Source organism: Thrips palmi, unplaced genomic scaffold, assembly GCF_012932325.1.
Source record: "Thrips palmi isolate BJ-2018 unplaced genomic scaffold, TpBJ-2018v1 HiC_scaffold_12, whole genome shotgun sequence".
Classification (NCBI taxonomy): domain Eukaryota; kingdom Metazoa; phylum Arthropoda; class Insecta; order Thysanoptera; family Thripidae; genus Thrips; species Thrips palmi.
The window spans coordinates 7,315,629-7,335,720 of NW_023144623.1; the positions used below are offsets into that span (position 1 = coordinate 7,315,629).

The 20,092-nt window shown below is 58.1% G+C and overlaps 3 protein-coding genes across 3 annotated transcripts; 2 read left to right on the top strand and 1 right to left on the bottom strand.

Annotated features, from left to right (window-relative positions):
• Nucleotides 1-3,557: 3,557 nt before the first annotated feature.
• On the top strand, nucleotides 3,558-16,504 carry LOC117640547. Its single transcript, XM_034377081.1, has 5 exons — nucleotides 3,558-4,885; nucleotides 15,458-15,631; nucleotides 15,714-15,902; nucleotides 15,987-16,171; nucleotides 16,244-16,504. The coding sequence occupies exons 1-5, from the start codon at nucleotides 3,598-3,600 to the stop codon at nucleotides 16,283-16,285; spliced, it is 1,878 nt and encodes a 625-aa protein (XP_034232972.1). The 5' UTR covers nucleotides 3,558-3,597; the 3' UTR covers nucleotides 16,286-16,504.
• A 42-nt stretch (nucleotides 16,505-16,546) lies between these two features.
• LOC117640552 (40S ribosomal protein S29) lies at nucleotides 16,547-17,699 on the bottom strand. Its single transcript, XM_034377087.1, has 3 exons — nucleotides 17,542-17,699; nucleotides 16,899-16,998; nucleotides 16,547-16,667 (listed from the first exon to the last, which is right to left on the bottom strand). The coding sequence occupies exons 1-3, from the start codon at nucleotides 17,601-17,603 to the stop codon at nucleotides 16,659-16,661; spliced, it is 171 nt and encodes a 56-aa protein (XP_034232978.1). The 5' UTR covers nucleotides 17,604-17,699; the 3' UTR covers nucleotides 16,547-16,658.
• A 186-nt stretch (nucleotides 17,700-17,885) lies between these two features.
• Nucleotides 17,886-20,071, top strand: LOC117640551 (coiled-coil domain-containing protein 130 homolog). Its single transcript, XM_034377086.1, has 6 exons — nucleotides 17,886-18,046; nucleotides 18,296-18,562; nucleotides 18,637-18,748; nucleotides 18,833-19,093; nucleotides 19,212-19,350; nucleotides 19,436-20,071. The coding sequence occupies exons 2-6, from the start codon at nucleotides 18,363-18,365 to the stop codon at nucleotides 19,921-19,923; spliced, it is 1,200 nt and encodes a 399-aa protein (XP_034232977.1). The 5' UTR covers nucleotides 17,886-18,046; nucleotides 18,296-18,362; the 3' UTR covers nucleotides 19,924-20,071.
• Nucleotides 20,072-20,092: the final 21 nt, after the last annotated feature.

The following is a 20,092-nucleotide window of genomic DNA, read 5'->3' on the forward strand; positions in this document are numbered from 1 at the left end:
GAGAGACAGAAGTCGACCGCTCGGAATCGGCTCGCCTGGAGGGCCCTGGAGCGGCTGGCTGAGGGCCCTGCGGACTGGAGCGGCGCGTAGCGGCCTGGACGGAGACGACCCACGGATTCGTGTCGCCCGGATCGTATCGCCGGCTTTGCAGCGCTGCGGAATCTCGCGCCAAAAAAACAGGGGCTGAAAATAAACTGTGTCGGTGCGCGAACCGCGGTCCTTTAAATCCGCCCGCTGAGACGCTAACCGTTACGCTGCCTGACAGTGATTACTGCTGGCAACTAATGTAAACCAAGTGGCCCCCTTGAGGGGCGCCCTTTTGGCCTCGCCACTTACGCAGACAGCGCAAACACTCTGCTCGTCTGCTCCATCATTAGTCTAATTATTGCGATTCCTTGGCGTCCCGCAGTCTGTTTGCATGTCTGTCTGTCTGCCTGTCCGTCCGTCCGCCTGCATACTACTTTTTTGCTTGCCGCATACGGTTTTTTGTTTGCCGCATACGGTTTTTTGTTTGCCGTATGCGGTTTTTTGTTTGCCGTATGCGGTTTTTTGTTTGCCGTATGCGGTTTTTTGCTTGCCGTATGCGGTTTTTTGCTTGCCGCATACGGTTTTTTGCTTGCCGTATGCGGTTTTTTGCTTGCCGCATACGGTTTTTTGTTTGCCGTATGCGGTTTTTTGCTTGCCGTATGCGGTTTTTTGCTTGCCGTATGCGGTTTTTTGCTTGCCGCATACGGTTTTTTGTTTGCCGTATGCGGTTTTTTGCTTGCCGTATAGCGGTTTTTGCTTGCGTATGCGGTTTTTTGCTTGCCGCATACGGTTTTTTTTGCGTATAGCGTTTTACATATGCTCTAATACTTTGTTATACAAGACTACGGTTTTCTTTGTAAGCCCAGTAGCTTCTGTAAGGCCGATTCGGAGTCAGTGTGCGCTCCGCCGCGTCCTGGGGCGGATACGGAGACGGGTGCACGAAAAGTCGACTACTTACTGGGGCCGAGCGCGACGCTTTGCCTACCTTTCAGGCAGCGTCGCCGCCTCCAGCAGTCGATGTCTGCCCCTCCCTCCCGCGCCTGGCCGCGTCATGGGTGCCGCCTACATTGCCGAAGTTGCCGGCGTCAGCTTGTCGAATCACTCGGCCGAGTTCTTTTCCTGCAGCCTGTAAACTTCGGCGCTACAAAACGAGTTGGCTCTGGGGCCGCCGCCGCCGTCCGACGTCCGCCGCCGTGCGGTGCGGAACTTGGAGAGGCTGGAGGGGGTGCTTTAAGTGCAGGCGGCGCCGCCCCGCCGACCGCGGCACTCTCTTGGAGCACTTGGTGGACACGCGGCGCGAAGCACGCAAAGAAGTGCCGTGGGGCGGTAGACGTGGTGCTGCGGCCGGCGAGCGCGTGTTACCCAGTCCGACTGCCATCGTCGCTCTGTCTCGTTCGCACTCACGCGGCGCTCCGCGGCGCTCCGTGAGGGTGCGAGAGAGCCAGGGCGGCTGCAGGACAGGGCCCCGTCCGTGCACAACCCCGGCAGGAGTGCGACAGGGTCCGGTAGCGCGACTCGGTCGTCGGAAATGGAAGTTGGAATTCGACTGTCACATTTTTATTCCCCCGCCTGGCCCGGCGACGCCATGGCGACACCTCTGCGACGAAAATATCGTCATGAAATTGGCCGGCCTGGCGCTCTGAGCTCTGAGTGCTCCGAGCAGGGCGCGGCACAGCTGGAGCGGCAGCCCCGACCAGTCATTTTTCCTCTCCTCTCTGCTGGCCCAGCAGACTGATTCCGAGAGTCGTTTTCGTCGCTCCGTCTCTCTCGCACCGGACGGGACGCCCCATGAGTGCGAGAGAGACAGAGCGACGAAAACGACTCTCGGAATCAGTGTGCAGGCCCCCAGGCCCCGGGACCCAGGCCAGGCCGCCCCAGGGCATTGGTGGGGCTTACGGCCTGCTGGGCTTGACTCCGTTGCGCGTCGTTTTGGCGTTTTGGATGATTTGTTGCTGAAGAGACCACAATATTCGCACGTTAAGCGAGGGCAGCCTTAATCCTCGCTGTCTCCCCTCTGCGTCCGTCTGTCCTCCTGTCTGTCCGTCTGTCGCAGTCACCGCGTCAGCGGAGAATTCTATTCTCCATGGCGTCAGCTTCTCATATCTGAGAGAAATTTTTGAGTCGTTGAAAATCATTATCGAATAATTCTGGGTGGGCTGCCGATAAGGCACTTAAAACTAAATGAGAACTCGCTCTTTTCATCTTCCGTTGGCATTCCCTTCGCCACACTTTTTAACGCGCTGGGGACTAAACGGGGGAGGGATTCTTCCAAGAGGCTGCGTTCCTGCGTACTGTACCATTTTCATCTGTTTGCAATTTCTTTTCCCACGGCCTCCACGATGCGGACGGAAATTCGTTTTTCTCGCTCGGTTTCACACCGCGCTGCAGCCGCCCCTTCCCCACCGCGCCACGCCGCGCCACGCCACACCGGGGCAGACCAGGCAGAGCCACTCGGGCACTCCCTTTGGCAAGCGGTACAACATACACCCCATCTGCATACGACAAGCGTTATTTGCAATGCTGTTGTGTGAAAAGAAGAGCGAAAATTTCCCTTTATCTTTCCGTCTCTCTCTGTACCTCCCTCCCCCACCCCTCTCGCTCGCGCCGAACACATACTCCTCTCCTCGTGGAGTGGCGCTCCCGCCGAGTGCGTTGGTCGGCCGTAATTTCCCTCAGGTGTTTTGCTTAGGCAGGCACGGCCAGGCGGGGCGGGGATGCACGATAAAAAGCAACTCGCTGGATTTGCGTTTCGGACCTTTTTATTTTTCGCTACCCCTTGCCCCGCATGGGGTGCGGGCAAACAACTTTGCGGGCTGCCTTGTTTCCTCCTTGCCCGGCCCCGCGGCGCCGCGTCTTGCGGCGTCTCGGTCCGAACGGATTACTGAATGTGGCGTGGGGTACCGTAATACCCGCAGCACGGCTTGCTGGAGGAAGCCGAGCAAAGCAGCTGTCGAGACCATCTCCTTCGTATACTGCACATCTCCCTGCGTCTCCCTGCGTATTTTCACGCACGACGCACCCCCCCCCCCACACACACACACAAGTACATCGTGTTTCAATCAGCACCGCACGACGCCGAAGCCGGGTGCCCGTTCGGGCCATCATGAAATCACGAACCTATTCCGGTCCGAAATGGTCGCCCGAAGGCACGGTACACGGCAGTGCGGCGGATTGTGGGTCATCCCCCCCCCCTCTCCCCGCGTTTCCATCTTCTTGAGCTGATCGGTTCTGTGACATTTTAGCGGTCCGCAGCACAAAGCGCAAAGCGCACCGAGACGCGCGGCGCGGGCGGCGACCTTGCGTGGCTCTGCCTTGGCTGTGCCCGGCGCGGTGCTGCGGTGGTGGTGGTGGTGGTGGCGGCACGCGGCGCGGGTTGCTTCACCTGCTCGCCGCTAACGCTGCAGCAGCATGGCGGGGCGTGGCGGGGCGTGGCGGGGCGTGGCGGGGCGTGGCGAGGCGTGGCGGGGCGCGGCCGTTCCCGGCGGGGGCCATGGCGGCCCAGTGGTCCGTCCACCACACAGTCGCGTCCAGCCGTCGTGTACACTTGGCGGTCGCGTCTTGCCGTTGACCATGCGTGCCTGCGTGCGTTGCGTTCCGCCCAGGGCCCCCGACGTGGCCGTGCTGCTCTTCGCCGTCGTCGTCGCCCTGCTCATCGCCCTCGAGGCCCCCGCCGTGCACGCGGCCGGCTCGGGCCCCTGCCAGCACCGCGCCAAGCGGACCACGGAGGGGACGTCGTCGACCTCGCCGACGGCGCCGTCCAGCCCCGTGGACGCCATCGCGACGACGGGGTTCGCGACGTCGCCGGGCGTCGCGGACGATGTTAGGCAAGACGTCCCCGCCGACGATGTCGTGCCAGACGTCCTCGTTGACACGGCGTCGACGTCCATAACGACACTGCAGCCGGCGTCCACGGCGGCGGGGCTCTCCGCCGACACCATGGCAGCGCCAAGCGGAGGCGACGCTCAGCACTTTGATGACGCCGTTCCCCCGGCCGCACCCCAAGCTCACCCGGACGGCCCCGCGAGGGTGCCCGTCGAGAGCACCGCGACGACGGAGACGCGGCAGGGAGCGTCCCTGGAGCCAGCACCTACGGCCGTGAGCGTCACCGTCGACGACAACGTGCTCGTCGGAGACCAGGCGGCGTCTCTGGCTGCAGACGACTACGCGGTGACGGCGCCTCACAAGCGCCACCCGTCTCCAGCACCTCCAGCGGCCAGGTCGCCGCCGGCCGTGGCGGCCAGCACCACCTCCAGGGCGGCCAGGCTGCAGGAAGAGCGCGCGCGCCGCCTGGAGAAGATCCAGCGCGACTTGCTGGAGAGGAAGCACCGCCGGGCGTCCAGGATCACGACGACGACCGAGCCGCCGGCTCACTACGACGACGACGACCTGAACCACGGCCTGGACGACGACCTGGAGGACTTGCTGCGGGAAGACGACGGGGACCTGGATGAGCCAGAGGAAGCCCCGCAGGACAAGCGACCCTCGAGGCCAGGACAGCGCGGCCAGGACCCGAAACAGAAACAAGACAAGGCGGGCGGCGACCACCGCCACGCCGCGCCACCGCTGGACAAACACGAGGACGCCGTGGGTGGCAGGGCGAGCCACCGCGCTGATCCGGAGGGCAAACAGGGCCGGCGGAAGGACGGGCGGCGGCAGGACGGGCACGGCCACGGGCAGGACGGGCACGGCCACGCGCAGGATGGACACGGCGGGCAGACGCGCGCGTCGCGCCGCGGACAGGATCAAGACCGGCGAAAGGCGGCGCGGCGCAGGGACTCTGACGAAGACCCCTCCATCGAGGACAACTCGCTGACGGACGGCAGCTGGGACGACGCCCACGGCCACGACGCGGACCTGGGTAAGTAGAAGGAGCCCGTCGACGGGCAGGTCGAAGGTCATGGTTCAACCAACCCTAACTTTTCACGTTAACCTCGCAGTTCCATGTTGAGAACCGAAAGTTAGCGTTTCGTTGTGCACTCTTGTACACTGTTCGTAAGCGTGTGCATCCAAGCACACTGCTCGTTGAAGTGTGCATGCATGCAGGCTACGCGCTTCTCGTGGAGGGCGCCATGCTCACTGTTCCGTTTGTAGAGCAGGTTAGGCGAGGTTGGGCCAGCGTTCTATCTCTCTCTCCATTGATTACCGCAGGTGATTCGGCATATGACGCTGCCTTTCTCGGCAGCTTACCGGTCACTTTCTCTCTCTTTCTCCCTCTCCCGCACTCCCCTTATCTCTCTCTCTCTCTCACTCCCGCACGGCCCTCGCCGGTGGCCGGCCTCGTAACACACGAGTGACACGCCTGCACCTGTAACCGAGGGTAACGCACCTGCAGACTCGCCATTCGTCGCCCTGTCTCACTCGCACCCAGAGGGGACGCCCCATGAGTGCGAGGGAGACGGAGCGACGAAAACGACTCTCGGAATGAGTCTGCTGTAACGAGCGCGTCACCGGTCACGCCGTCACGCCGCCGTCCTCGGCGTCGTGCACTAAAGCCTGGCCGACACGCGTCCAGCACGCCACGCCGCGCACGACTATACACTGTATACAGTGATCGGCAGCCGACTCGTGCGTGTCGCGTCCGAAGGCACGCGCGTGACAAGGCCAACAGGCGCCGAACCATTTCGTCGCTCTGTCTCTCTCGCACTCGCGGTGTCCCACGCCACGGGTGCGACGGAGACAGTGCGCCACGCCTCAGCGGCGGCGATTGCACTTAATTCCTCCTGCACTCGATGAAGGTCGCGGAGAAAGTGAAGTGCATCAAGGCCCGGCGTCGCTGTGCCGCCGTCGCACAGTGTGCCAGAAGACCGGCATGCCGGCCAAAACTCTAAACGCGTTTTGAGCTCCAGAGTCGCTAAAAAGGACTCGAACCGAACGTGTGACCCCACCAATGGATTCCTCGCTCAGAGAGCAATCCATTGGTGGGGTCACACGCTCGGTTCGAGTCCCACTAAGCGACTCTGGAGCTCAAAACGCGTCCGGGATTTTGACCGCCTCCACCGGTCTTCTGGCCCACTGTACGTCGCTGAGCGGCATGATGGCAGTCTTGGAGCCACCGCCGCCCTGCAAAGCTGCACTCCCGGGACGCCTTGGACCGGTCCGGTCCGCAGAATCGTTGTTATGCCAGGCGCAGCGGCGTCGCTCATAATCGTTAAGTTATCGAAAGTAGACGTGGGAAACTTTCCGCCGCTTCTTGACCTCCATCGCGAATGTAACCTTTGGGCGAAACAGCAGCCACCCGGCCACCCGGCCCTGGGCGCGGAACGCGGCCAGACGCCTCACGCTGGAGTCGCTCTGTCTCTCTCGCACTCATCGGGCGTCCCTAGGGGTGCGAGAGAGACAGAGCGACCGAACCATTTTTCGGAATCCGGCGGCTGCCTCGAAGGCCCAAAGTGTCCAGCCGGGGCTTTTCCCTCGTGGTGCTGCAGTTTTTCGGCTTGGCCCACTTTTGGCGGACCACCGACGCGGCGACGGTTTCGTGTGTAGTAGGATTCGCCCATCGCTCTGTCTCTCTCGCACCCCTGCTGGGCGCCCCACGAGTGCGAGAGAGACAGCGAACGAACGCGCTGGTCGGAATGAGCCTGCTGACAGGTGCTTTACCTGGCCGCGGGCGGGACCGCGCCACTGCGAGTGCACCCATTCGAAATGGCCGCGTACTACGTGCGCAGTACGCACATGGCCGGCAGACTGATTCCGAGCGTCGTCGCTGTCTGTCTCTCTCGCACTCCTGGGCCGGTCCTCATTGGTGTGAGAGAGACGGCGACGACTCTCGGAATCAGTCTGCAGGTTCACAGCGTTTTGATTCGCCGCCCGCGGCGGTGCGGCAATGGATTGGCGTTGCCGTGGCGGACCGGACCGGTTCGGCGACCTTGAATTGCAGGCGCCGCGGTGCGAGCCGCGATGCGTCCAGGTCCAGCCGGCTGCAGCCCTGTCAGGCACACTGTCAGGCCCTGACACACCCTGCGGTGAAAGGAGCGCACCCACAGGCACCCACGCACCGCGACGCGCCGTCCTCGTCGGCGGCCGAATCCGCTTCCGAACAGTGTATCGTCGCTCTTTCTCTCTCGCACTCATGGGGCGTCCCGTATAGGTGCCAGAGAGACAGAGCCACGAAAACGACTCACACTTCACAGCTGAGGGATGGGTAAAGCAGCACTCCTTGCCTACTCGCAGGGTAAGCGTGGCTTTTTGCCTACCCTTCAGGCGGCTGTCCAGGGGGCGGAGTGCCAATTGTCCTTTGCCCCCACTGGATCCGCTCCTGTCCTGGAAAAGGAATATCGGCGTTCCGCGCAGCAGTCCGTCCTTGTCGCACCTTTTGCGCCATGGCCGATAATGGAGTGGGTGCGTTCCAGCGCGCCGAGTGGCTTTCATTCCAAGCGACCGACGACCAGACCGGCCGGCCGGACACAAACAAAAACCACGAAAGGGCGCGCGCTTTTCGTTGAGAGGGGCGCAGAGTCCGAGAGTCGTCGCTCTGTCTCTCTCGCACCTCTACGGGACGCGCCACGAGTGCGAGAGAGACAGAGCGACACTCTCGGAATCTGCAGTCCCCGCCGTCGCCGCGTTGCCGCCGTTGTGATTTGTGATTTTAGGACGGTAATGCGAACGGGGATCCCATCCCCGGAGGGATTAGTCGCATGGAGCGTGACAAGCGGGGCGGGGCCGTGGCGGGGCGCCCGTCGCTCTGTCTCTCTCGCACTCGCGAGGCGTCCCGTATGGGTGCGAGAGAGACGGAGCGACGGAACGATGGGGCCAGAAGAAGGAGCCCAGGGCAGGGCGGAGGAAAAAGCAGGCGAGCTTGTCAGGCGGCTGACGGCCGGGGCCGGGCCGGGGCCAGGACGTCATCCTGCCAGGACGCCACGGCCTGGACTCCCCTGCACTTTAGTAAATGGCCGATCAAGGGGAGCGGGACTGGAGCGGGGATGATCCAAGCCAAATCCTGCCTGGGATGCCCGCAGGGCCCCGAGGCCCCAAGGGGGGCCACCGGGAGGGACGCGTCTCGTTCTTCGCTGTCGCGTCACTTTTGTAACTTTGTTTTCGGCGCTCGGATTATTTTCCCTTCGTTGCTCGTTTGTGTTTGATTAGGGGGCGGCGCGGTTTTTGTCGGCTTCGTCTCCGTGGCGCTGCTGGCAGACCGATTCCGAGAGTCGTCGCTCTGTCTCGCTCGCACCCATACGGGACGCGCCATGAGTGCGAGAGAGACAGAGCGGCCGAAACGACTCTCGGAACCAGTCTGCTGGACAGCCGCGCTGAGGCAACTCACGACTCGCAGTGTCGATGACACCGCGCAGCGCTGCCTTCGCTGAGTCGACTTGCTGTCGTCTGCTTCTCGTCGCTGCTGTGTAGGTCGGTCATCGTTAGCCCCCCCCCCTCTCGCCCTTTGTGGCAATGCTTTGTGGCGACGTCCGAATGCGGAGGAGAGCCTCGCCTTTTGCAAGCTCGTCCGCAGCAGACTGATTCCGAGAGTCGTTTTCGTCGCTCTGTACCTCTCGCACCAGAATAACGGGACGCCCCACGAGTGCGAGAGAGACGGAGCGACGTGTTTCGCGATCAGTCCGCCCACGCGTTGCGGAAAGGCTGAAGTGACGGAGGGCGCCCCAACGAGTACATCTCTGGACCGCGCGAAAAGGCACCTCAATGTGGCATACTTCTGTAAGAGTGACCTCGAAGCTGTCATCCGTCACTCTGTCCCTCTCGCACGTAGAGCATGCTCCACGAGTGCGAGAGAGACGGAGCGACGACAGTAGTGACGTGGCGACCCCCGGAAGCGGCAGGTGCTGTGACGACGTGAGCGTCCCGCACTCGAACAGCCACGCCCGCCCCCACCTCGCCCCAGCCCAGCCACCCCGGTTCGCTCGACCCGGTCAGTCGCGGTCACAACAATAAACCGGCGGCAGCGAAGCGAGCGGCGGGGAAGGTCAAGTTCAGCGCGTTCCAGTCCGGGCACGCCGAGGCACGCCGCACAGTGGGCCAGAAGACCGGCGCAGGCGGCCAAAACTCGAGATGCATTTCGAGCTCCAGAGTCGCTGAGCAGGACTCGAACCGGACGTGTGACCCCACCAATGGATTCGTCATTCGGAGAGCAATCCATTGGTGGGGTCACACGTTCGGTTCGAGTCCCTTTTAGCGACTCTGGAGCTCAAAACGCGTCTCGAGTTTTGTCCGCCGCCACCGCTCTTCTGGCCCACTGTGCTCCGAGGCAGGCCGCGGCTCGCGGTGTGGTGGGGCCGGTGTTGTTCCTCGGCGTGTCGATGCGCTGGCGCGCTGGTCCGGCCTTGGCCGTGAGAGTGAGTGAGAGAGAGAGTGAAAGTGAACCAGGCCGAGGCGGGGCACTGCTCTGGATGGGCAGGGCAGGGGCACGCGAGCGCAAGGCCAAGGCTCGGCCGGGGCCTCACTGCTTATGATGGAAGGAAGCAAGAGCGGATCCAGAGACGGATGGGGAAGGGGGGCGTTTTGGCAAAGGTTGCCTACTTTTGCCTACCATCCAGGCGCCGCCCCCCTCCCCCTCCTGGATCCGCACCTGGAAGAAAGTAACAGTGCGCTTCCGCTTGCAGTGGAGTGGCGAGGTCGCGCCGCGTCTTCGCCGTGACGCAACCGAGCTAGCGGCGCCGCGCCGCTGTAAAAGAGTTCTAATTGCCGCCATCCAGAGGCCGACCGACGTAGATCATCTAGATCATCTAGATTGCCAGCAGGCTGCCCCAGCGTCTAGCGTGCGCTTCCAGTCTGGCTCACCGCGGCCCGGCGTCCGAAATGACGGTCTTGTTGTTGTTGTTGTTGTTGTTGTTTGTGTGTGTGTTCCTTTTTCGCACGGCGTGGTGACCCTGTTGTTATGCCACTGAGAAATGTCTGCTTCATGCTTGCATGGCCCGGCCAGCCCGACCGCGCCGACCGCCGACCCCGGGCCGTGGCTAAAGCTGGCAGTTGCTAGCAGTGGCGTGCCAGGCGTCGCCTTCCTGCAACTATGTGTAGCAGTCTAGTCTAGTTAGAAGGGCGATGCGTGGGTGCGCGCGCGCGGGGCGGGGGGGGGGGGGGGCGTGCAGACGCGAAGATTACGAATGCAGAATGGAGGCTGCCCCCGGCGTCCTGCCCTCGTCAAACTTGGCGTAAGAACGGTTGCGAGGATGAGACCTTTTGGCCGAGCGCGCTGGCATGGCAGCGGACCGACACCGTAAAGTGAATACTATGCACAGGCCGCGCGCTGTAAAGGCGTGCGACCCACCCTCCGACCGACCTGTCCTTATTGCTCCCCTTTAGATCCGTGCCTGGTCCCGATGAAATCCAAGTGTGTGCCCTGCGCCGCCTGCGCCCTGGCCCCTGGCCACTTGGCCACACCCTCCTTGCCAAATCCGGGCGGATGGGTGTACCCTGGCCCGCCCTGGCCCGCCCTGGCCCGCCTGCAGCAGGTTCATTCCGAAAGTTGCGTCGTCGTCTCTCTCGCACTCCCGGGGCAGCGAGTCTCGCCGCCAAACTGGCCCGCCTGGCGCACCAAAGTACGTCACGCGGCGCGGCGCGCGGTGCCGCTTTGCGTGGCGCGCGACGTCACGCCGACGTCGGGATCTCGCCCATTCACACGCTGGCTGCACCTCACGCGGAGCCTCACGGAGCCTGGCGAAGCCGCGGTGTCACGTGACGTACGCGGCAACCTGCCTGGCGTGGCGGGGCCTGGCGTCCCAGACAACCAGACACTCAGCTGCACGCCACCGCGGTGGTGGTGTCGCCCTGAATCTGTCTCAGGGAATGGTCGCGAAACACACACACACACACACACACACACACACACACACACACACACACACACACACACACACAAGGGGGCTTTTCGTTTCCGTTTCCCAAGTCACTTGTCGCGACAGGGACCATGCGGGCGTGTCGGTTTGCTTAGTGCGTTCTCTTGTGAGGCACACACTCTCACACACATACTCAGACACGCCTGACGATGAAGACCCCTGCCCGGCCTGGCCGACGTCACCGAGTGCGTGCTTTAGTACTAAACCGCGAGCGGGGTTCGATATGTCATTAAGCGCCTTGACCGCGCTGCAGTGTCAATGCCCTGCACCACGGAGACATGCAGCGAGGTGGCCCTCGTCTCCACGCATGCACCCCGGCTGCCCTTCCCCTCCCTCCGCCCCCGCTGCATCGGCAAGGTCGGCTTGCGTAACGGACTATTCAAGTCGAGCGAGCGAAGACCGCCCCGCCGCGGCCCTCTCTTGGCCCTCTCCGCCCGCCTCCGGCGCGCAGCGCGCGGCGTCTCGCGCGGGTGTGCGGGTGACGCGGTGGGAAAGGGGGAGGGGGCGGAAATTTTAGAACTTTGTTAAAGCGTTCCCCGAGGCAGCGGGCGGCGCGCGGCGCGCGGCCTCACAGGGGTGCGAACCAAGTTATCGCCACATTCCCCGGCGGCTAGGCTGCCATGGCCAGCCCCCAGTCTAGCCTCGCCCGGCCTCGCCCGGCCTCGCCCCCCAGACGGGATCCACGGCGAGCGGCCCCCGCCCCACAGTGGGCCAGAAGACCGGCGGAGGCGGCCTAAACTCTAGACGCGTTTTGAGCTCCAGAGTCGCTAAACAGGACCCGAATCAAATGCGCCACCCCACCAACGGCTTTCTCGTTCGGAGGGCGGTTCGTTGGTGGGGTCACACGCCCATGTAATTTGTTATAAAAGAGCTTTGCCCCTCCCTTGGGCCGTCTCTGGATCCGCCACTGCCCGCCTGCCCTACTGGCCTAGTGTGGTGGACCCCTAGAGTGGACCACCGTGGTCGTGGTCCATCCCTCTCGACCTCACTGACTGCTGGCGTTGACGTGACGCGATGGTGCCCGATGCGACGGCCCTCCCGCACGCGCGGCCAGCAGCCTGTCTCTCTCGCACTCGCGCAGCAGCGCAGCACGCCCTGTGCGCGCGAGAGAGACAGAGCGGCGATAAAAAAATGAATGGCGATGTTCGGGAATGAGCCTGTGCAGTGCGGGCAGTAGGTGATTGCTGTTTGGACGGGGGCATGGCCTGGCCTGGCGTGGCGGGCACTTGGAACTGGAGGCGAACTGGAACAAAGAGGGGCCGCCCCGCCCCGCCCCGCCCCGCCCCGCCGAGCCACTGCGAGTCCGGAGTGAGCCGCCCGCTTCAATTTGGCACGAGTGCTCCGTTTGTTATGCGCGCGCCAAACGTGACGGGCGTGACATGCATCCTCGTAACGCCCGCCGCGCCGCCGCCGCCGCCGCCCGTCCGTGCGAGCGTGTGTTGGTGCGTGTGTGTCCTGCGCGGGCGCAATATCCATCAACATCAGACTGCTGCACACAAGGGCGTGCGAGGGGTCGAGGTCCGCGGACCCCCCCCCCCTAAAACCCACCAAAACCGCCCGAACCCGCGGGACGCGGGGTGAGGGGCAGAGCGGTGGCTTCACTTATTGAAATTTTCTGGTGGGGAAAAATGGCACTCGCTTGCTGTGAAGTGCCGGGCCACGCCCGCGGCCCCGCGGCCTGGTGTAACGGACTGGCCTTTCGGTTCGGCCCGGCGCCGCGGCCGGCTTGTTCACGAGGTGCCGCGGTTCGACGCGCACCAGGCGCCGCGCCAGACTGGACTCCGGCACTCGGCGACTTTGACAGAGAAGCAGAGCTAAACACCGAAAACAGCCATCACGTTTACTGCTCTTGAAGCCGCGCGCCGCACCAGCCGCGCCGCGCCACGCCGCGTCTCTGGCGGCCGGAGTAGTGTCCCAACTTGGCTGTGCAACTGCCGCGCGCTACGCGGCGCTACGCCGTTAAAGCCCTGCGGACTGATTCCGGGAGTCGTGTTCGTCGCTCCGTCTCTCTCCCGCCCATACGGGACGCCCCGTGAGTGCGAGAGAGACAGAGCGACGACTCTCGGAATCAGTCCGCAGCATGGCGATTGGTGGGCACCGTGGACGACGCTAGACCCGCTCGTCGCTGCGCTGCGCGGCGCGGCGCTTCCCTTACTTTATTAAACAGTAATACGCGTGGAGCGGACCGTTGAACGTTCCGCCAACTTGAGGCCAAGAAGTTCTCCTCTCCGCTTCGTCCGATTTCCTTGTTGCCCTTCCAGTGGCGCCGCCCCCGCCCCCGCCCCACCCCTTGGAACTCTGGAACGGCCCCGATCAAATAACCCCGATGCGCGCAAAAGTGGGAAGGCTGGGACTGCTTCTATTATTGTTTTTCAGCGGCCGGAACGCGGAACGCGAAGCGCTCTGTCTCTGTCGCACTCGTGGGGTGGTCCGGCGGTCCGAAGGGGTGCGAGAGAGACAGAGACGGACGCGACGACTCGCTCGGCCGCTCGCCCCTTCGAGATGAGCCCCCTCGGCTCAATGGCAGTAGTAGTACACCGACCGCCTCTAGTTTCCGAAGCGCAAGCCCTTTCGAGCTTGCAAGCTTTCGAGCTATCGAGCTTTCGAGCCATCGAGCTTTCGAGCCATCGAGCCATCGAGCTTTCGAGCTATCGAGCTTTCGAGCCTTCGAGCTTTTGAGCTTTCGAGCTTTCGAGCTTTCGAGCTATTGAGCTTTCGAGCTATCGAACTAAAGCTTCCGAGGTGGCGAAGGCGGAAAGCCGCGCTGGAATTGCTTCCACTCCCACTTGCTCCACTTGCCACTTCCGTCCCTTTGGCACTTCCGCCACTCCGTGGGGCCCGGCCGCCCTCGACTGCCCTCGGCCCGGAATGTGGACAATGCTACCGACATACCCCGGCCCCGCCGCCCCGCCCTTCTGCCTTCCCTCCTCGTTACAGTGCTGTCGGCGCGAGGCGCGAGGCGCGAGGCAGGCAACGGCCCTAGTCGAGCCAAGCCTCTTTGCAGTGGAGTGGGCATGTCGATGGAGCCCGGCACTGCGGCCTACTCGGAGCGACTCGGAGCCACAGCGGACTGATTCCGAACACTGCTCCGTCGCTCTGGGGCGTTCCTTCGGGGAGGATGCCCTCGTCCCCCCTCCCCCTCCTCCTGGATCCTCCTGGATCCGCGCCTGTGCGAGAGGGCACGCGTGCGGCACGGCGCGCTACATTTCGCGCGTGACAAGCGCCCACCGGCCGCACGCGTGCGCGCACACACACGGGCACACACACACACACACACACACACACACACACACACATACACACACACGCGCGCGCGCATTGTCTCGGCGCGATGATCCGCACGCGCGCGCTCCTTCTTATTGTCGTTTTAACATTCCGGCCAGCCGGCCGCCCCGCCCATATCGCCTCCCGCAGACTGATTCGGGGCGTCGCTCCGTCTCTCTCGCACCCATACGGGACGCCCCATGCGTGGCAGAGAGACAGAGCGACGAGAAATCGTCTCTCGGAATCAGTCTGCTGCTCCTCCTCCTCGTCGTCCTCCCGACATGCCGCCCCGCCGTTTTGCGGCTTCATTGTTTGCCAACCGGGGCGTTTGTTTCGACTTCGGCGTTGCGCCCCATTCCCCATTGTGCTGTGCCGCCGTGCCGCCCTGCCAGCACACTGCCAGTCGCTCTGTCTCTCTCGCACCTATACGGGGCGCCCCATGAGTGCGAGAGAAAGACTCTCGGAATCAGTCTGCACTGGAGTGGAGCTTGCACGTGACGCTCTGGAGGAAGGCCACTTTGCGACCGAGACCGCCCCGCCCCGCCCGGCCCGCGTGGTTTCGTGTTTTCATCTCTTTATTGTCGCTGCGCTGGCACGCGCCCCGCGCGTTCCGAAACGGTCAGGGCGGGCCCAGGCAGGCCAGGGTCCTCCTCCCTTTCTTGATCAACTCTTGGCGCGACCTGCACACTGTACCCGCGACCTCTGCCATGGCGCGGCCCGCGCCCGCCTTGTCTGCCGACCGGGGCCTCGAAACTGTGTTAGCACATGCAGCGGCGCAAGGTTCTGGTTCCGAGAGTCGTTCTCGTCGCTCTGTCTCCCTCGCACCTCTACCGGACGCCGCTTGAGTGCGAGAGAGACAGAGCGACGAGCACTACTCTCGGAGTCAGTCCGCTGGGCTGGAAGATGGAAGCGGTCCGCAAGCCTTTGTTTGATTGTTGTCGGAGGCGAGCGCCGATTGCCGATTGCGAAGGCAAATTGGTGTGATCGCCGCGCTGGGGCCTCCTCACTGTTAGTGGGAAGCTGAAGCTGCGCTGCACCGGCAGCTTCCAGTGACGTCATCGCCAGCGACGCGGAGTCTCGCCCTCGTCCTCGCGCGCTTTCCGGGCCTGGCGATACCCCACGCGCTGGGCCTTCCACGCCGCGCGGGGTATCGCCGAATTGGACATTCGAGTTGCACAGACTGATTCCGCGAGTCGTTTTCGTCGCTCTGTGTCTCGCACTCGTGGGACTTCTCTTATGGGTGCGAGAGAGACAGAGGGACTCTCTGAATAAGTCTCCAGCTGCTCTCATGGGGTCGAAATGGCCGTCGAGTTGCTGCTACGTCGAGACTTGAGATGCCTGGCCTAATGGTGCATGGTGGCGGTTTGCTTTGCGTGTTCCAGGCGACTGGGGAGGCCTGGTGTGCCCCCGGTCCGGAGAGGTGTCCCTGCTGTCCAGGCAGTGCCAGACAGACCGCGACTGCAAGGGCGTGGGAGAGCAGTGCTGCAAGGACCGGCTGGGCCTGCGACGCTGCGTGCTGGGAGTAGCGCCCACCATGCCGGACATACCCCACGAGCGTGAGTACCCAACGAGTGTTCTTTACCAATTTCATCCTTTCATTCAACTTTTTCATCATTTTGTGTGTTTGTTTAAGCGCAGCCTTTTTCGGGGTTGTCGCGAGAATCTGTCCCAACCCAGTGGATACTTTGGTCGAGCCATGGTCCATTACCAATTGTACGAATGATGACGACTGCTGGCCTAGAGTGTGTTGCGTGGACGGACCATATGCATACTGCAGAACACCTCAATTGGAATGGGAGAAGCTCCCAGGACAAAGATTCGTCGCTCGTAAGGATGACAAAACCCTACATGTCGATAATAATTTGAAATACTGCTCCATGCTTAAAACAATTTTTTAAAAATCTTTTGCAGCACTTCGTCTCCTGATGTCGTATCTGCAATGCACACCTCCACCCCCTCCCGTATTTGACCTTTTCCCAAAGTCTTGTCGGAATACTCTCGACTGCTTTCCAAACCTTTGCTGCCAGGAGAGAGGACGCAAAGTGTGCAGACCTCCAAAACGGTCACTTCTAGCATTATTAGCCACTATTGGTCAGGTAAGCAAGGTTCAATGAATGAAGTATCTGTACTCTCAACATGAGAACTGAATTCACATTCTTCCTCTCTAGGGTGCGGGTTACTTCACATCTCAACAGATGAGGCACCACTGATCCTTTGAAACCCTTCGCCAATGCTTTAAATTTACTACTAAGACTTAGTACAAATATACAGATTTAAGTTAATTTAGGGTAAGCTGTTATATGGACTGAACTAGTGATTAAGAAAATAAATGATGCAGAATTGTCTTGAAAGTCAAATAATGTAATTAACAATGTTCCTCTAAGTGTAAAAATTGTTCAAGTTTGAAATATAACCATGTTGAAAAAAGATTAAGATTTAGTTGGAATGGGAATGGTCAAAGCAAACACATGTTCAAGTTTTTTTTTAGGCATTTAATAATAAATTCACTGATTGAGATGACATTTTCAGGAGCACCTTCAGAGATGTAGATGAAGGGTTGAAGCCTTAAAATTAACTATGAATCTAATCCAGCTGTAACAAACAAAAAGAAAACACAATATTAGATTCTGAGAGAAAGGGCCAGCAAGATGTCAATAGACAAACAGTAGTATGAGTCTCAGACCGCCCTAGATAATAACTTCATTTGAAACATCAGTTCCAAACCAAAAAAACAGATATCTAGAATCATCATAGACTGTTCACTACAACAACGATCTCAGATCGCCCTCAAAAATGACTACGTTTTCCAAGCAAGACCCTTACCTTCTTGAAGCCAATGTCGTTGGCATATTCTCTGAAGCACTGTCTGCAGAGGTTCAGGCCATACTTGCGGATGAGACCGTGGCCGTTGGCGCAGGACCGGCTGGAACAAACAAACCAAAGTGAGCATTAAGATGTCACAGAGAGTGGAAAAACCAATACAAGATTGTAGGCAAAGATTTAAAAACACGTTTGGACCACCATTTATCAAGAAAGGGTGCAACATACATAGTCGATAGGAAAGAGAGCCAGGACGAATAAAAAGCTCTGCCACCTTAAAGACGGCGCAGTGCAAATACGAAACGATAGGGGTGCTAGTCGGAGAGAGTTGCGACCAGAGATAGCAGACTCAAGCTCGCGGCTGTTGTACCGTAAACAGACTCACGGTGCCACCTGATGGAGAGGTTAGGAACGCCGCAATCGAAACGAGCAATGACAGATACGGTCCAAAACGTGGGGGAGGTCGAAATGTCGTGAAAGGTGGTAAAGCACACACGTGAGAGGCACGAAAAGTGTGTAATACAGGGAAAATATCCAACAAGACACAGATGACTTGGCGAGTGGCAGGACGATCCAAGAACTTGCCAAACGAGTTCAAAAGCAGGCCGAATACGTGGAAACAATATTTCAAGCGAAATTCACTTACCAAGACCTGGAACCCTGACCGTATCTCCTGGGGTGGGAGTACCAGATATTTTGGAAACCCATTTTGAGAATGTATTTGCTGCGGCGAACACGCGGTCTAAGACGGTAAAGAACCGAAACGGAAGAGGTGAGAAGAACCAAAGGAGGAACGGCCGGAAACGAAACTCTGTTAAATGGGTGGTCGAAGACGGTCAAATGCTGGATGGTATGAATAAATGCATTCAAGACCCAATACCGACTAGAGATTAAAAGAGAAACAAAATAAAAATTTTCAAATCAGCCAGAGGGTGCAGAGGGTTTTGATTTATTGATTAAGAGGAAAAATTGATCTCTGTTTGTGTTGCGTATTTCAGCCGCACAGATGGCAGCACCTTACGGAACTCCCTAAACAAAAACGAAAAGCTCTCGTATTTTCTTTCTGCTGTAACGTTTTAATCGTTTGTGTTGCTTGTAACTATATTCTGGTGTGCTGGCGTACATTTTTGACTGTCAAAACTCTGCACTCGGTAATTTGAAGTTTTATTGTTCGCATTCGTTGCCTCTTTCAATAAATGAAATATAACCTCTAATATAGAGAGCTAGCTATCTGTGTTGTTGAAAAAGGTCTTTATCCATGCTGTGACAATATCACTTCATGAACAGACAACTTAATTTTAGTATTTCAGTTTTAATCGTGTTTCATTTCTTGTGTAGCTTCATTCCCTCAATTGTGAAATGTAAACATGTTTATGATTTTTACATTGATGTGATTTCAGATCTGTACTGTGACACTTGTGTGTCGCCCATCTACCCTCAGCTCATTGATCACATTTATCTTACACAATGGGTGAACGCAAGGGACAAAATCATTACTACCCCCCGGACTATGATCCACGCAAGGGTAGTCTCAATGCATTTCTTGGAACCCATGCCTTACGAGAACGGGCTCGAAAAATTCATATGGGCATTCTCATCATTCGTTTTGAGATGCCTTACAACATTTGGTGTGATGGCTGCAAGAATCATATAGGCATGGGAGTCCGGTAAGTTTACTCTCTGTACAATTTCTATTTACTCCTTTATGGTATGTTTGTAACATGTTCTCAATGTCCTTCAGGTACAATGCAGAAAAAAAGAAGATAGGGATGTATTACACAACCCCAGTTTATCAGTTTCGTATGAAATGTCATCTGTGTGATAATCACTTTGAAATTAAAACTGATCCAGGGGTGAGCATCGTATAGTGTTTCAAAGTATTCTTTTGTATGAAATCAGAATTTAAAAAATTCTGAAACCACCTTTGTTTGTTTCAGAATCTAGATTATGTCATAGTTTCTGGTGCAAGAAGACAAGAGAATCGCTGGGATCCAACACAAAATGAACAAGTTGTTCCCGAGGACAAGGACACACAAAAGCGCCTTTTTGATGACTCTATGTATAAACTGGAACATGGAAACAAAGATGAGAGCACTGCTAAGAGAGTTGCTCCAGTTCTGGGTCGTTTAATGAACAGAAATGAAGAAGCTTGGAAGGATGATTTTGCAGCTAATGCAGCTCTCCGTTCAAAGTTTAGGGTAAGATTTTGCTTTTATCTTCTACCATGATCTATGTTTTTTGAAAGCATTCTGCTTGTTCATTAATTCTATTTTATTCTGAGAGCTTTTAAAACTTAGTTGTAACATTTCTTTGCAGGCCAAGAAAAAGGAATTAATGAAGCAGGAACAGAAGGATGCATTACTGCTCCGTAAATCATCTCTTAGTATAAATTTGCTCCCAGAAAATGAAGAAGATATTCGCTTAGCATCACTTCTTGCCCTAGCTCCTTCAAAAAGTAAGTGAATTATGTATGATTTTTCTATTTTTTAGTGTATCTATGTTAATATTGCTAATTGTATATTTGTTCATTCTTACAATAGCTATGGTGGAAAATCAAGAAACTGTTCGTGAAAATATAATGAAGCGTCCTGCATTACCAAGTAGTAATGGAACATCTCCTGGGTTTCTTGGAATGCAAAATGCTAGAAGACTTGAAGAACAACATAAAATACGTAAAAAGATTGGCACAATAGTTCGTACAAAGGTTCAGGTGAAGAGTTTTTCTCCATCCATTCCGTCATCAGATGACAGCATAGCAAGTGATGTGTCAAGTCCATGGGATTCATCACTATCATCCGAGAGTGTTGCCTCACCCTTATCCACTGATACACTCAGCATCACCTCTCCCCAACCAAATGAGGAGCCTGAAGATGAACAATTGGAACCAGTTGAAAAAAGAGTTAAAACTGATGGTCCCACTAGTTCTACCTTAGAGCAAAACATTGAATCAGAAAAGCGTATCAGCAGTGTCAAGACAGGCTCCTTGGTATCATGCGACTATGAATCATCTGGTTCTGATGATAATTGAATGTTTACTTTTTTCATGTATCCATGCATTTTTAGATGTAATGGATATGTGATGTGTCTGTGATACCAGCCAATTAAGTTGTTTATAAAACAAGATGTGTCTGTGGTATATTGTCAAAGAAATTGTTATAAAATATCTATAAATTTTATGTCTGGTTTCTTTATTTTAT

Excerpts from the sequence above, each read along its gene's own strand:
- LOC117640547 (XM_034377081.1), top strand. The coding sequence starts at position 3,598 with ATGCGTGCCTGCGTGCGTTGCGTTCCGCCCAGGGCCCCCGACGTGGCC. Across the intron at positions 4,886-15,457 it reads CGGCCACGACGCGGACCTGG|GCGACTGGGGAGGCCTGGTG; the intron begins GTAAGTAGAAGG and ends TGCGTGTTCCAG. Across the intron at positions 15,903-15,986 it reads AGGACAAAGATTCGTCGCTC|CACTTCGTCTCCTGATGTCG; the intron begins GTAAGGATGACA and ends AATCTTTTGCAG.
- LOC117640552 (XM_034377087.1), bottom strand. The coding sequence starts at position 17,603 with ATGGGTTTCCAAAATATCTGGTACTCCCACCCCAGGAGATACGGTCAG. Across the intron at positions 16,999-17,541 it reads GGTCAGGGTTCCAGGTCTTG|CCGGTCCTGCGCCAACGGCC; the intron begins GTAAGTGAATTT and ends TGTTTGTTCCAG.
- LOC117640551 (XM_034377086.1), top strand. The coding sequence starts at position 18,363 with ATGGGTGAACGCAAGGGACAAAATCATTACTACCCCCCGGACTATGAT. Across the intron at positions 18,749-18,832 it reads AAATTAAAACTGATCCAGGG|AATCTAGATTATGTCATAGT; the intron begins GTGAGCATCGTA and ends TGTTTGTTTCAG. Across the intron at positions 19,094-19,211 it reads CTCTCCGTTCAAAGTTTAGG|GCCAAGAAAAAGGAATTAAT; the intron begins GTAAGATTTTGC and ends ATTTCTTTGCAG.